General features: G+C 51.5%; 1 protein-coding gene across 1 annotated transcript; it reads left to right on the forward strand.

Annotated features, from left to right (window-relative positions):
• Positions 1 to 5245: 5245 nt before the first annotated feature.
• SLC46A1 (solute carrier family 46 member 1) lies at positions 5246 to 11911 on the forward strand (the record flags this gene model as incomplete). The annotated part of the gene is made up of 5 exons (XM_082678977.1): positions 5246 to 5473; positions 6866 to 7718; positions 8840 to 8923; positions 11069 to 11225; positions 11763 to 11911. The coding sequence occupies 5 exons, from the start codon at positions 5246 to 5248 to the stop codon at positions 11818 to 11820; spliced, it is 1380 nt and encodes a 459-aa protein (XP_082535103.1). The 3' UTR covers positions 11821 to 11911.
• Positions 11912 to 13532: the final 1621 nt, after the last annotated feature.

The following is a 13532-nucleotide window of genomic DNA, read 5'->3' on the forward strand; positions in this document are numbered from 1 at the left end:
TTCTTCTCTCTGTTCGCCTGGTGACTCCATTTCACCACCTCATGCTTCAAAATTCAGCTCCTCTGCTGTGAATCCTTCTTTGACTTCCTTGTGAGGACGTTCTCTGAACTGATTTATGCAACTGCATACTTTTCTTATTGTAATTTGGAAGTGGTAGTGCTGCCTCCCACTGGCCTGGGAATTCCCTGAGGGAAGGGATTGTGTAAAACGCTAGTATGTAACCCCAGCACCTGGCAGTGAGCTTGGCAAGCAGTCCATGCTAAGTGAACCAGATGGAGGGATGGAAAGATGAGAAGGTCCTATCAGGGACAAAGTGTTTAAAATGAGACCAAGAGCAGGAGTCCCAAGACAGGAAGTGGTCTGGGGAAGCTCCCCAGTCGGGTAAGTGGCTGGGGAGCTGTGCCTGCAGCCCTGCACTTCTCTGGATCCTGGACAGCCTTCCTGTCTAAGGCTCAGCTGGTCCCCTCACCTGGGACAGCCTCACTTCTTTCTGGTAAAATCCCTGCCCATCTTCAAGCTCGATTCAACAGCAAACACCATCCGTGGCACCTGGACCCAGTCACACAAAGTTCAGAGTTGGCATGTGAGAAGCAACAACTCGAAACAGGAAATGTCTTTACCCTATCTAAAAACAAGAACAGCTCTCCAGAAGCTGTGGTTGGCCACTTGTGAAAAGGAAGCAGAGGCTTTGGGTGGAAGTCATGACAAGACTGCCATTTGGATGAGGAATCTTTGCTGCAATCATCTCTTTCGCAGTGGTTGGTTGTAAGACAGTGCTCTACGGGCATGAACCAACTGGGAGTGAAGAAACCATTGTAGCTTCCACGGGCTTCCCCAAAGCTGGTCAACAAAACTTACTGAGCGCATGGCCCAGGGCTAGACAACACTATCATTAGATACTTTTCATTCCTGAGGCCATGGCAGACAGAACTTATGGATCACATGACTCCTTCCCACCAAGCCAGAGAAGCAGCCCATCTCAATGCTGCAATCCAGGCAGCTGCAATCAATCGACTGAGGTTGGTGCATGCCATCAAATCTATTCAACATTTCATTTTATCGTGTGCCAGGCCCATTGCTAGGAGATGCAGAGATGAATAAAACAATGTCTCTGGCCTCAAGTCTGGAGGCAGGATGTGGGTAGGGGTTGGGAAGAGACAATCCTGTGAACACGTACTTATAACCGGGTGAAGTCTAAAACCAGGATTAGATGTCTGAATACAGTCCTGTGGAAGCACATACTAAGCAATGATTAATTCTGCCTGGAAGTACGGTCCAGAGATGGGTCTTGAAGGATGAATAGGAGTTGACTAGGCCAAGCAAGGCGGGAAGGGTATTCCTGGCAAAAGGACTAACATATACTAAGGCTTGGGATCCAGAAAACACTGGAGTGGGAAGAGGGAGAAGGAAACCTATACCCAGGGTGGGGAGGACTTTTCCCTGCATCTCTCTAAGCCACAGATATGACATCTGTGAAAATAATAGTACCTACCTCATAAAGTTGTGGTGAGGGTTGAATAAGATAATATGTAATGCCCCCACACAGTGCCTGGTTCAAGGAAAGTCAGCTCCTTTTTTTTTTTTTGGTGGTACGTGGGCCTCTCACTGTTGTGGCCTCTCCCGTTGCGGAGCACAGGCTCTGGACGCGCAGGCTCAGCGGCCATGGCTCACGGGCCCAGCCGCTCCGCGGCATGTGGGATCTTCCCGGACTGGGGCACGAACCCGTGTCCCCCGCATCGGCAGGCAGACTCTCAATCACTGCGCCACCAGGGAAGCCCGAGTCAGCTCCTTTTGATGTCTCCAGAATACCAAGGGGCAGAATTCCCTGGCAGTCCAGTGGTTAGGACTCCACGCTTTCACTGCTGAGGGCCCAGTTTCGATCCCTGGTTGGGAAACTAAGATCCCACAAGCCTCCTGGCATGGCCAAAAAAAATAAACCAGAATACCAAGGGACATGAAGTTGATCTCTGGCAACAGAGCCAGGTTAGGTTTAAAGTAGGAGAACATCAGATTTTTTTAATGTTATATTTTCCATGACTAAAATGCATGTTTATATTAGAAGAGTTGAAAATATTTTAAAAAGAGAAAGAAGAAAAAAAAACCAGTCTGAGGATTGTAACCTGGGAGACAGTCTTTCAGAAAGCTCTGAGGACTGTTCTACCTGTTATAGAAGCTTTTGAGACAAAAGGTTCTACATCAAAGTAACATATTGACAGTTTCCATAGTCCAAGAAGGCGAGTAGTGGGTTATTTTGACCTCTTTACAGGATTGAGAAAGAAATGTCTCCTAAAGAGTTACCTTGCTTGTGCCAGGAGAAAACTGCTTTTTTTTTTTTTCAGGGGGCGGGGGGTGACTAGGCATTGCTGTGTCTTCTCAAGGGATCTAGTTAATGTATCATACAGCTGCTCATTGCACACTAAAGGGAGGGGGTGGTGGCTCAAATGGGCAGAGAGAGAATTTTATGGTTAAAAATGTTCTCGTCCTGTCTTGCAAATATTCTTATTTTATTGGTTAGAAGGGGCCTCTCGCCACGTGGGCACCGCAGGCTCCAGCTCTGGGACGAGCCACACCCTGTCCCATTCCCAGAGATGGACCTTGGCCTTCCATCTCTCAGTCTTAGTTCTTTATCTAGGAAATGATTCTAAGATTTCAGCTGGGCACCCCTTCCTCACTGTAGCTGACCTAACTGGGCCAAGCTTTTGTACAGGTAGCGGGGAGGGAGGGGAGGGAGCCAACCCAGGGGCTTGTATGTTTAATGTGCCATTTCCTGTCTCTAGGAAGACCACAGGGTGGTGATGGCTGTGGGGAGCTTGGGCATCCTTCAGTCCACTGGTACCTAGCCAGCATCTACCTAGTTTGAGGCTCGGACTCCTTTTGGCTCAGGGGAGGGGGGAGAGTCAATAAGCCAGCAACAAGCCCATGCACAGCCATGATGGCCAGAAACGGAGCTCTCACCACCCCAAGAATCAGGCCTGTGGGTCATGGCACAAGGCTTGCCTCCAGAAATCCACTCAGCTGCCCCCTTGTCAGGGAAGGCAGCCTTTCCTGGCACCGCTCCTTCCAGACCAGGCTAGTCTTCTGAATTAGTACCCTCAGAGTCCCACGCTCTTCTCCTTTAAAGGTCTTTCCACAGTTGAAATCTTAGTAGGATTTTTTTTTTTTTTTTGCTGTACGCGGGCCTCTCACTGTGGCCTCTCCCGTTGCGGAGCACAGGCTCCGGACACGCAGGCTCAGTGGCCATGGTTCATGGGCCCAGCCGCTCCGCGGCATGTGGGATCCTCCCGGACAGGGGCACGAACCCGTGTCCCCTCCATCGGCAGGCGGACCCTCAACCACTGCGCCACAAGGGAAGCCCTAATAGGATTCTTTGATGTCTCTCCCCGACCATTCTAGAAACTTCAGGGCCTGGTTGAGGGCTTTGTTTCCTCACTGCAGTCGACTTGAAAAAAATGCACAACATAAGAGCTGTGAGTTGAGTTTATTCAGTTTCTCACTGAGCTCTGAGAAACTGTTCCGAAGAGGTAACGGAGGAGCTGGGATATATATATAAAATTTTTTTGTATGTCTGGGACCATGCTGGGGGGGTGGGAGGGGCTCTGGAAACACAACAGTGTAAAGAAATAAAATGTTACCTGTCATTCCAGTTCTACAAGGATCAAGCCGTTAGCCACTGCAGTCGCCCACCCAATGGAAAGAAAAACATCTAGTCGAACATAACAAGATTACTGCTAACCACAAAGAACAGGCATCTTAAGTTAATGATTGAGTACTTTTCTATGTTTGGGAAGACACAGGAATCTAGGGTGACTGAATTTTTTCTTCAGATGTGTCTCTTAACTACCTAGGGGCGGTGTCCAAAGCACAGAATTTCCCTCAGGTGCACTGTGGGTGGATGGATGGTGGGGGACCGCAGCGGCTAATGGCTGATTTCCAGAGCCTCCCCTAGGCATTGTCCCTGACATACAAGGAGCACTCAACAAATGCACTGATAAGGGAGAAAGCCAAGTAATACCATTCCCTTTTACCGGCAATAGAACTGGCCCAGACAGGAGATCCAAATGCTTTATGCCCCTATTTCTATAGTAGGAGGACCAGGGAGCACAAGCCCACACCTAAGGGCCTCCCAGGTCCTCCATCTTCTTCTCCTCCTCCTCTGCTCCTCCAAGGGCACTGCAGAGCCAGGCCCCAGCCCCAGAAACAAGATAAGCTTCGCAGGGAAAGATCCTGTGGCAGGAGGGGAGCAAGTGACAGCCTGTTTATAACAACAACAGCACTTACAATGTATCAGACGCTTTTTCCACAGCAACTTTTTGAGGCAGGTTCTATCAGCACCACCATTTTAAAGGTGAAGAAGTGGAGGTACAAAGAGCTAAATGGCATGTCCAAGATAGTAGCGGGGCCTAGGTGATGGAACTGAGGCAGGAGAGTTGGAGGCTGCACTCTTATCCACTGAGTCGCCCCTGTCACAGCGCAGAACATCAGCATAGACATCGGAAGTCATGTGTTCTTGGGCTTCCCTGGTGGCGCAGTGGATAAGAGTCTGCTGGCCAGTGAAGGGGACACAGGTTCAATCCCTGGTTCCAGGAAGATCCCACATGCTGCGGAGCAGCTAGGCCTGTGTGCCACAACTACTGAGCCTGTGCTTTAGAGCCTAAGTGCCACAACTACTGAAGCCCCCGCGCTTAGAGCCCGTGCTCCGCAACAAGAGAAGCCCCCGATCTCTACAACCAGAGAAAGCCCTCGTGCAGCAACGAAGACCCAACGCAGCCGAAAATAAACAAAAAAAAAATTTTTTTTAATTAAAAAAAAAAAAAGGTGTGTTCTTCTAGCTCAGCCTTGAGTGTCCAATGTCCTTGTTTCTTCATGAGTCAATTGAGATCCTTGATAACATCTAGCCAATAGAGTTGTTGGGACATTAATGCACTTAGAGTTTAGTACAGTGCCCAGCACATAATAAGCGATCAATGAATGTTAATTATTGATATTCTTGTTACTGTTATGGGTGTTCTGCACCTGAGGAATGCAGGGCTGTATCCTGGCACGGTCTGCAGTTGAGGTCACTCTGTAAACCAGGGGTACGGGGTCCCTCGCCTCCCCTCCCCAGCCCAGAGAGGGAGGGGCCGAGAGGAAGGGGGCCCACCACTCCGAGCCCCGCCCCACCAGGCTTAAAAAAAGAAAAAAAAAAAAAAAAAGACGCTGGGCGCAGGCGCAGAAAGCCGAGCTGTAAGCCTAGCGGCAGCTCAGCATGGAGGAACGCGCGAACTCCCGGGGCGAGTCCCGCGCCTGGCCCGCCGGGCCCGTGCTGTGCCGCGGCTGCGTGGAGCCTCTCATCTTCCTTGCCAACTTCGCCTTGGTCCTGCAGGGCCCGGTCACCACGCAGTACCTGTGGCACCGCTTCAGTGCCGACCTTGGCTACAACGGCACTCGTGACAGGGGCAGCTGCACCAACCATAGCGTGGACCCCACCGCGCAGGTAGGGGCGGCGGGGAGAAGCGAGGAGCGTGCCAGGGGCGGGCCCTGGGGGCAGCGGAGTGGGCGGGGCCTGCCTAAAGGTTGGGGGCAGCCCAGTGGGTTAGGATATTAGGTGGTGGGCGGGGCCGGAGCAAAGTTGGGGCTTGACTGAGAAATGCGTTACGGGGATGCTTAAAGTTGATCTAGGTAAAGCGAGTTTGAGGGTTAACAAAAGAGGGTGTCCACTGAAAAAAAAATGCATAAACTGAGGGACTTCCCTGGTGGCGCAGTGGTTGGGAATCTGCCTGCCAATGCAGGGGACACGGGTTCGAGCCCTGGCCCGGAAAGATCCCACATGCCGCGGAGCAGCTAAGCCCGTGCGCCACAACTACTGAGCCTGCGCTCTAGAGCCCGCGAAGCCTGCGAGCCACAACTACTGAGCCCACGTGCCACAACTACTAAAGCCCGCGCACCTAGAGCCCGTGCTCCGCAACAAGAGAAGCCACCACAGTGAGAAGACCGCGCCGTGCAACGAAGACCCAACACAACCAAAAATAAATTAAAAAAAAAAAAAAAAGCACAAACTGAAAGTTGAGAATTATGTTTTATTTGGCAGACTTTCTGAGGACTCAGGCCCGGGAGGCAGTCTCTGAGATAGCTCTGAGGGACTGTTCCCAAGAGGTAAGGGAGGCGCCAGGATATATAGGAGTTTTGCAATAAAAACCAGGTAGTTGGAACATCAAAAGATTACTGTTAATTGAGGAAAACCAGACATCTCAAGTTACTGGGCTTTTTTTTTTTTTTTTTTGGCTGCACCACCTGGCTTGTGGGCTCTTAGTTTTTTAACCAGGGATTGAACCCAGCCCCAGCCGTGAAAGCACCAAGTCCTAAAAATTGGACCACCAGGGAATTCCCACGAGTCAATGAATTTAGCACTTTTCTAAGTAAGGGAAGATGCAGGAGCCTGGGCTTATTGAAATCACTCCTCTGATATGCACCTTAGCTCTCTAGAGCCAGTATCCTGTTCTGTCCCATCCTGGGTCTGTACTTGGGGCTGGCTGCAGTGGCTGAGGGCTTGGCTGTCGGCAGCCTGTTGGTCTCCATCCTGAGTTACATCAGGGCTCAGCATCAGGGGCGGCAGTAGTGGCTGAGGGCTCGATGGCCGCAGCATCCATTGTTTGCCGATGCGGCAGGCAGCAGTTTTCATTCACAGTGCTAAAAGTAAGAGAACGGATCTTGCCCATTTCCCATACCCCTCCAGTGTCAGTTTTTAAGAGTTGTACTAAAATTCTCTGAGGTTTAGGGCTCCAAAGAAAGTCCTCATCCCTGTATCTCCCAGGTTGGTGATGGTGTGGGCGATGGGCAGCCCAGAGTGAGGAACGGCACCCTGGTAATAAGACTCTTGCCTCCGCAGAAAGTGGAGACGCTTACCTCCCACTGGACCCTCTACATGAACATGGGCGGCTTCCTGGTGGGACTCTTCTCGTCCACCCTGCTGGGTGCCTGGAGTGACTGTGTGGGCCGCCGCCCGCTGCTGGTGCTGGCCTCCCTCGGCCTGCTGCTCCAGACCGTGCTGTCCATCTTTGTGGTACAGCTGCAGCTCCACGTTGGCTACTTCGTGCTGGGCCGCATCCTTTGTGCCCTCCTCGGCGATTTCAGTGGCCTCCTGGCTGCTGGCTTTGCCTCCGTGGCAGATGTCAGCTCCAGCCGCACCCGTACCATCCGAATGGCCCTGCTGGAAGCGTGCATCGGGGTGGCAGGGATGCTGGCGAGTCTCATTGGTGGCAACTGGCTCCAGGAGCAGGGTTATGCCAACCCTTTCTGGTTGGCCTTGGCCGTGCTGATTGCCATGACTCTCTATGCAGCATTCTGCTTTGGTGAGACAGTGAAAGAGGCGACACCCGCCCGGCTCTTCACACTCCGTCACCACCGATCCATCGTCCAGCTCTATGTGACCCAGGCCCCGGAGAAGTCCAGGAAGCACTTAGCCCTGTACTCGTTGGCCATCTTCGTGGTGATCACTGTGCACCTTGGGGCCCAGGACATCCTGACCCTCTATGAGCTGAGCACACCCCTCTGCTGGGACTCTAGGCTGATTGGCTACGGTTCTGCGGCTCAGCACCTCCCATACCTCACCAGCCTGCTGGGCCTGCGGCTTCTGCAGTACTGCCTGGCCGACACCTGGGTGGCTGAGATCGGTCTGGCCTTCAACATCATGGGGATGGTGGTCTTTGCATTTGCTACCATTACACCCCTCATGTTCACAGGTAAAGTGTGTATGGGTTCAGGGACCGTTTGTCTCAGAATTGCTGGGTGAAAGCTGGGGACTGGTCACCTGCTGCCGCCAAACGTAGTTCATGCCCATGTCTTCGGAAACATCACTGTGCCCCTAGCCTGCACTGGAGGACAGACAACTAAGAAACCTCATAAAAATGCCATCTTTGTTATACAGAAAATATAGACCTTCAATAGCCAAAGTAATTCATTCACATTACCAACCATAAATATTGTTAGTAAGATAGAGCCAAAGACAAAAATATGGCTCTTACACTAATTGCTCCACTCCTTGGCCTCCCACAGCCTATATTCCTGGTGCTCTTAAGCAAAGTCCAAGCCATTAATGCCTTAATACTCACTTCTCTGATAAGAATCACAGGACCTATCTCAAATATCCTTGGTCAGCTTCTTTGGGTTTTTAAAAAAGCCAGTCTTCTCAGACCGCAGCTATCAAATTCCTGCTTGTGTTAGTTCTTCTTTTCTTTCTTTCCTTTTTTTTTTTGGTGGGAGGGGGCAGCTGCGAATGAGGAAGTTAGCTTTCCTGAATGGACAGATTTATTTTAATAGAGCCCTAAAATGTGTACAGTCAGCCATTCTGTAATCACAGATTTCCTAATGTGGCCGCTCGCCTGGACAGTGCTGACGGGGACCAGGTACCTTTTTCTCCTGCCCACAGCATCTTCCATGGACTCGGTGCTGGGCTCAACGCCTTCGGGGGTGCAGAGATGTTGAAGACACTGTCATTGCCCTGGGATTTGGGGGCCTTTCCCCTGAAGGGGCCCTGGGGGGCCTCATCGTGAATGCACTTCACAGGCACCACTGTTTTTTAGCAGTTTGCAGTTTTTGTTGAGGAGGTAACAGTTGCACAAGGGAGAGAAATGGTTATGAAGGAAACAGTGTAAGCCTGTGAGTAACTAAATGTCAAGGGAAAAGGAACTTGCATTTACTGTGTGCTTGCTGTCCCCCATCATTGTCTCCTTCCCCGTCAGGGAAGTTCTTCCTGTGTCCAATCCGAGTCCCTCATGGGGTAGATACAGGACCTCTGCTACATCTCACTTGGGCACCCCTCTCCCCAAGCCCATTTCCTTGATGATTGTTTCTTTCCTCACAGGGTACGGGCTCCTCTTCCTGTCGTTGGTCGTCACGCCTGTCATCCGGGCCAAACTCTCCAGGCTGGTGAGAGAGTCAGAGCAGGGTGAGTATCAGGGTGAGCCTGTGTCTGGCTCCTCACGCCCAGTGTTTCCTGAACTGCGCAGAGGGTAGCCACGGGCCAGGAGGCAGCTTACCTTCCTCCCTCCCACCCTGGAGAAATAAGTAGCCAAGACAACTGCATTGCTGTCACAGCGCCCAGGGCTGGCAGGGAACCACAGCGATTTGGATTTTCAGACCACAGCGTTGGAATTTGCAGTCAGCAGCTTACGATTATGTTCTTTTGCATAAGCCAAGCAGAGGATTTACTCTTTCCAGACTTCAGCTTTTCCATCTGTAAAATGGATGTGACGATGCCAGAGTTCCCTGCTTCTCTGGGGTCAGAGTGTCCAACTTTGTGATGTAGGTTTCACTGTCTCCACGTGGCGATGAAGCAGAGGCCCAGAGGGTTAAATTGATTCACCTGAGGTCACTCAGTAAGTGGTGGAACTAGGATGCACACCCAGGTCTGTTTCTAACAGCAGCAGATCTGGGGATCTGGGTTTTAGTCCTGGCTCTGTCACAGCGGCTCTGTGATCTGGGCCTGTTTCCTCATCTGTAACACATGTGAATTGCTCTTTTTTTGTGTGTGTGGGGGAGGGGTTCTTTTATAGTTTTTTAAATTTAATTAATTAATTAATTAATTTTTGGCTGCATTGGATCTTCGTTGCTGCACGTGGGCTTTCTCTAGTTGTGGCGAGCGGGGGCTACTCTTCGTTGCGGTGTTCAGGCTTCTCATTGCAGTGGCTTCTCTTGTTACAGAGCACAGACTCTAGGTGCACAGGCTTCAGTAGTTGTGGCACGAGGGCTCAGTAGTTGTGGCTCGCAGGCTCTTGAGTGCAGGCTCAGTAGTTGCGGTGCTCAGGCTTAGTTGCTCTGCGGCATGTGGGATCTTCCCGGACCAGGGCTCGAACCCGTGTCCCCTGCATTGGCAGGTGGGTTCTTAACCACTGCGCCACCAGGGAAGTCCTGTGAATTGCTCTTGATGACATCTGTAGGCCCTTCGAGCTCTGACAGTCTGATAGTTTAATCTCAACTTTTGTTGGGCTGTTGCTTATTTTGCAAAATTTGTGTTCTGCTGGCATATTGATTCTATTTATTTTTAAATTTTTGGCTGCGTTGGGTCTTCCTTGCTGCGCGCAGGCTTTTCTCTAGTTGCAGTGAGTGGGGTCTACTCTTTGTTGCCGTGCGCGGGCTTCTCATTGCAGTGGCTTCTCTTGTTGCGGAGCACGGGCTCTGGGCGAAAGGGCTTCAGTAGTTGTGGCTCACGGGCTTAGTTGCTCTGTGGCATGTGGGATATTCCGGACCAGGTTTCGAACCCGTGTCTCCTGCATTGGCAGGTGGATTCTTAACCACTGTGACAGCAGGGAAGTCCCATGCTGTCATATCTATAAAGAATAGCTTATCAGGCCTCTTGGTCTTAGATCCCAATCCGGAAACATGTGGCTCATCCACTTTTTCCCATCTGCCCTGGAAGTAGGATCTGGTGATGGCAGAGACTCTGGTGCCATGTATAGCCCACCATGGGTTCTGTTATCCTCAGAACCCATGTGCCTTCATTCATTCACTCAATAAGCATTTTTCTAGCACCTTCACTGTGCCCAGAGATGCCAAGGGGAACAGGAGAAAAGAACAGCTCTTACTAACTGACTGACTTCAGGGGGCCAGGCCCTGTGATAGGTGCATTACATGCGATTATAGTGTTACCAACAATCTATGAAAGGTATTATCCTTATTTAACAGAAGGGGGACAGAAACCCAGAAAGATAAGTGTCTTATTCGGTGATCACACAGCTGATAAGTGTTGAAACTGAGAATTAGCCCAGAAATTTATCCTAAACAGGAGATGATTCCAAAGGGGATAAACCTAAAACCATTTTATCAGACTTTATCAGACTTTTGCTAGGAGATATCACATGTACTTGTAATATAGAGGTTTAATAACAGCCATTTGTTTTGTAGCACAGGTGCTTTCCATGCATGACCTCATCGAAGCCTTATCACAACACATGATGTAGGAGTCATAGCTGAGGAAGGTGACACTCAGAGAGGTTAAGTGACTTGCTCCAGGTCACACAGCTGCGAGGTAGTGGTGTCAGGATTTGCATTTGGGTCTTTCAAATTCCTGAGTGTGCTATTTATTTCTTCACAGGTGCTCTCTTTTCTGCTGTGGCCTGTGTGAATGGCTTGGCCATGCTGACAGCCTCCGGCATCTTCAACTCGCTCTACCCAGCCACCCTGAACTTCATGAAGGGCTTCCCTTTCCTCCTGGGAGCTGGCCTCCTCTTCATCCCGGCCGTCCTGATTGGGTAATGCAGGGCCCTGACCCAGGCTCAAGATGGACCCCTTCAGCCTAAATGTATCCTCTTCTTCCTCCTCCTTCCAACCTCCTCAGTCCTGGAGCTCTTCCCCTGTGGGTGTCTCAGTCCCAGCCTGACTCTCGCCTTGCAGCTGGTTGCCTAATCGTCTGGGAGCGATTCCCCGGTAGCAGGGCAGAGGCTGGTAGGGGAAGGGTCAGGCTCACAGTGCTTCTTGGCAAGGCTATGTTCTCGCACCCAGTTCCCCTCATCGCCCTCCATTTCCATTTTACAGCTGGAACTACGGTGGCAGAAATGTGCTAAAGGGAAGCCTGGAGAGCTCCCTCGGCTAGTTGTGGCCGGGCCACATGCTAACCTGACCCACTTGTTTCTTCCCCCAGAGCCCTCTGTCTCTGGACATTGTCTTCCACCTCTCAGCTTGGGGAGGGGGACACCTGGACCAGCCCATCCGATAAAGCCTGTGTCACTTCTTCAGGAGTTGAGGGTCCCCCCGTGTTAAATCTGAGCTCTCTCTCTGGTCTCTCACAGGATACTGGAAAGGGCTAATCATTGCCCTGAATTCCAGCAGTTTTCCCAGAGCCCCTGATCTGCCTGGACCAGAGGGCAGGGGGCGAGAGGAGCAACGTGAACGCCAACCAGCTGGAAGTACACGCCTCTGGGTCCCAGTCCTCAGCAGCAGCGGCAGCTCCCCTCAAAGGGCAGTGTTCACCTTGGACCAGGTGGTCAAGCTAGACCAAGGCCCCCACCTCATCCACGCCGTGCCTGCCTGTGATTCTAGGATCTGGAATTGTAACCCAGACAGTCCCACTCAGGGCGGGCGGTGTGGGAGCCATTTGGAACAGGCATCTGTTAACCCTTTAGTCCATCAATCACATAGAACCCTCCAGGGGAGAGGAGAGGTCCTGATGGAGGGACCAGTTGAAGCATGAGGGCAGCACCTCTGCTTCCAACCCAAACTGTGCAGCCCACCGTGCTCAGTTCACGGCCAAGCAGCTACCAGTCACTCCTTAGTGATGAATACGGTACTACTGGTCAGTGCCAGCTCTGGGGGAAGGGAGGGTTGTGGGAGGGACTTGGTACCACCTGGAGGGAGAGTGCTGCTATCTCTGCGTGGGGATCAATCCCCTGGGCTTAGCAGTGCCAATCATAATAAGAAGTCTGTATAATCACCCTGGAATGAAACTTCCGGCCCCCAAGGCATTGGGCTGTGGGGCCTTCTGTTTTCCTGTTCCTAGTTTGCCCACTGTAGGTCAGATAGCAGTGGCTGCTGGAAGGGACAGGGGCCCCTGAGTTGCCATGGGATTGGTACTGGGCGTGGCCAGCTCAGTCCTCATCTGACTGCCCATTCTCTTCTCCGGAGCTGCTGGGAGGCGAAGGGCTGCCACGCTTGCATCAGGTCAGCAGAGAAGCTCCGGGCAGAGCCCTGGCCGCTCATTCCTCAGGGTCAGAGACCTACTCCCTGAAGACACCTTGCTGTGGTCTTCCTGGCTACACCAAACCAAGCAGAATCAGTTTTTGTTACCACTCAGCCCTCTAACACCTCCCATTGCTGGGCATTTCAGCAGGGCCATGTGCTGACACCATCCCTCGAGCATCTGTAGCTCAACAGGAACCTGGAGATGGGCCCGACTCCCCAGAGAATGAGGGGCCCATTTCTAGGGCGTTAGGAAAGCCTGGACCTGAAGTTGAAAGGCAGAATGGGATTTGGTATTAAGGCACTGGCTTTGATGAGGGCCATAAGCCCCCAAACAAATCAGATGACACTTGACTCTTCAAAACAGAATTGGCCACAGGGCATGGCCCCCTGCTGGTATTTCTACCCTCATTCTCTCTCACCTGCCCTGCTAGCCAGTTTTCTGGCTAGAAATCACGCAGGTAAAACGTGGCCCAGGGCAAACTAGGGTCAGCTGTGGTCCTCTGTAGCCTGGGCCTGTTTCCAGATTACCATCTCACTGTCCCCTGTCATTGGGAGATCAAGCAAGGAGAGGCCCCCTCCACTGACTGTCCCAGCAGTGAGGGTGGTAGGAAAAAGGCTCTGGGCTGGCCTCAGGCCCAGGCTCTACTCCGGGCATTGCCTGTGGTTCGTGTGTGGCCTTGAGCAAGGCCCTCTATGAAGGGTTAGATCAGCAATGCCTCTAATTGTCTGATCATGGTTGGACAAGTTAGGAAACACTAGATTAAATACTGTTTTAAGATCCTTCCTGTCTCATACATTCTAGAATGGAATGAATGCCTCTATTCATGGACCTAGGGGAAGGATAAATGAGTTGGAGCTGGACTTTTGACTTTTGAGTGTTT

Source organism: Grampus griseus (assembly GCF_964374135.1).
Source record: "Grampus griseus genome assembly, chromosome: 20".
In the NCBI taxonomy this organism is placed as follows: Eukaryota; Metazoa; Chordata; class Mammalia; order Artiodactyla; family Delphinidae; genus Grampus; species Grampus griseus.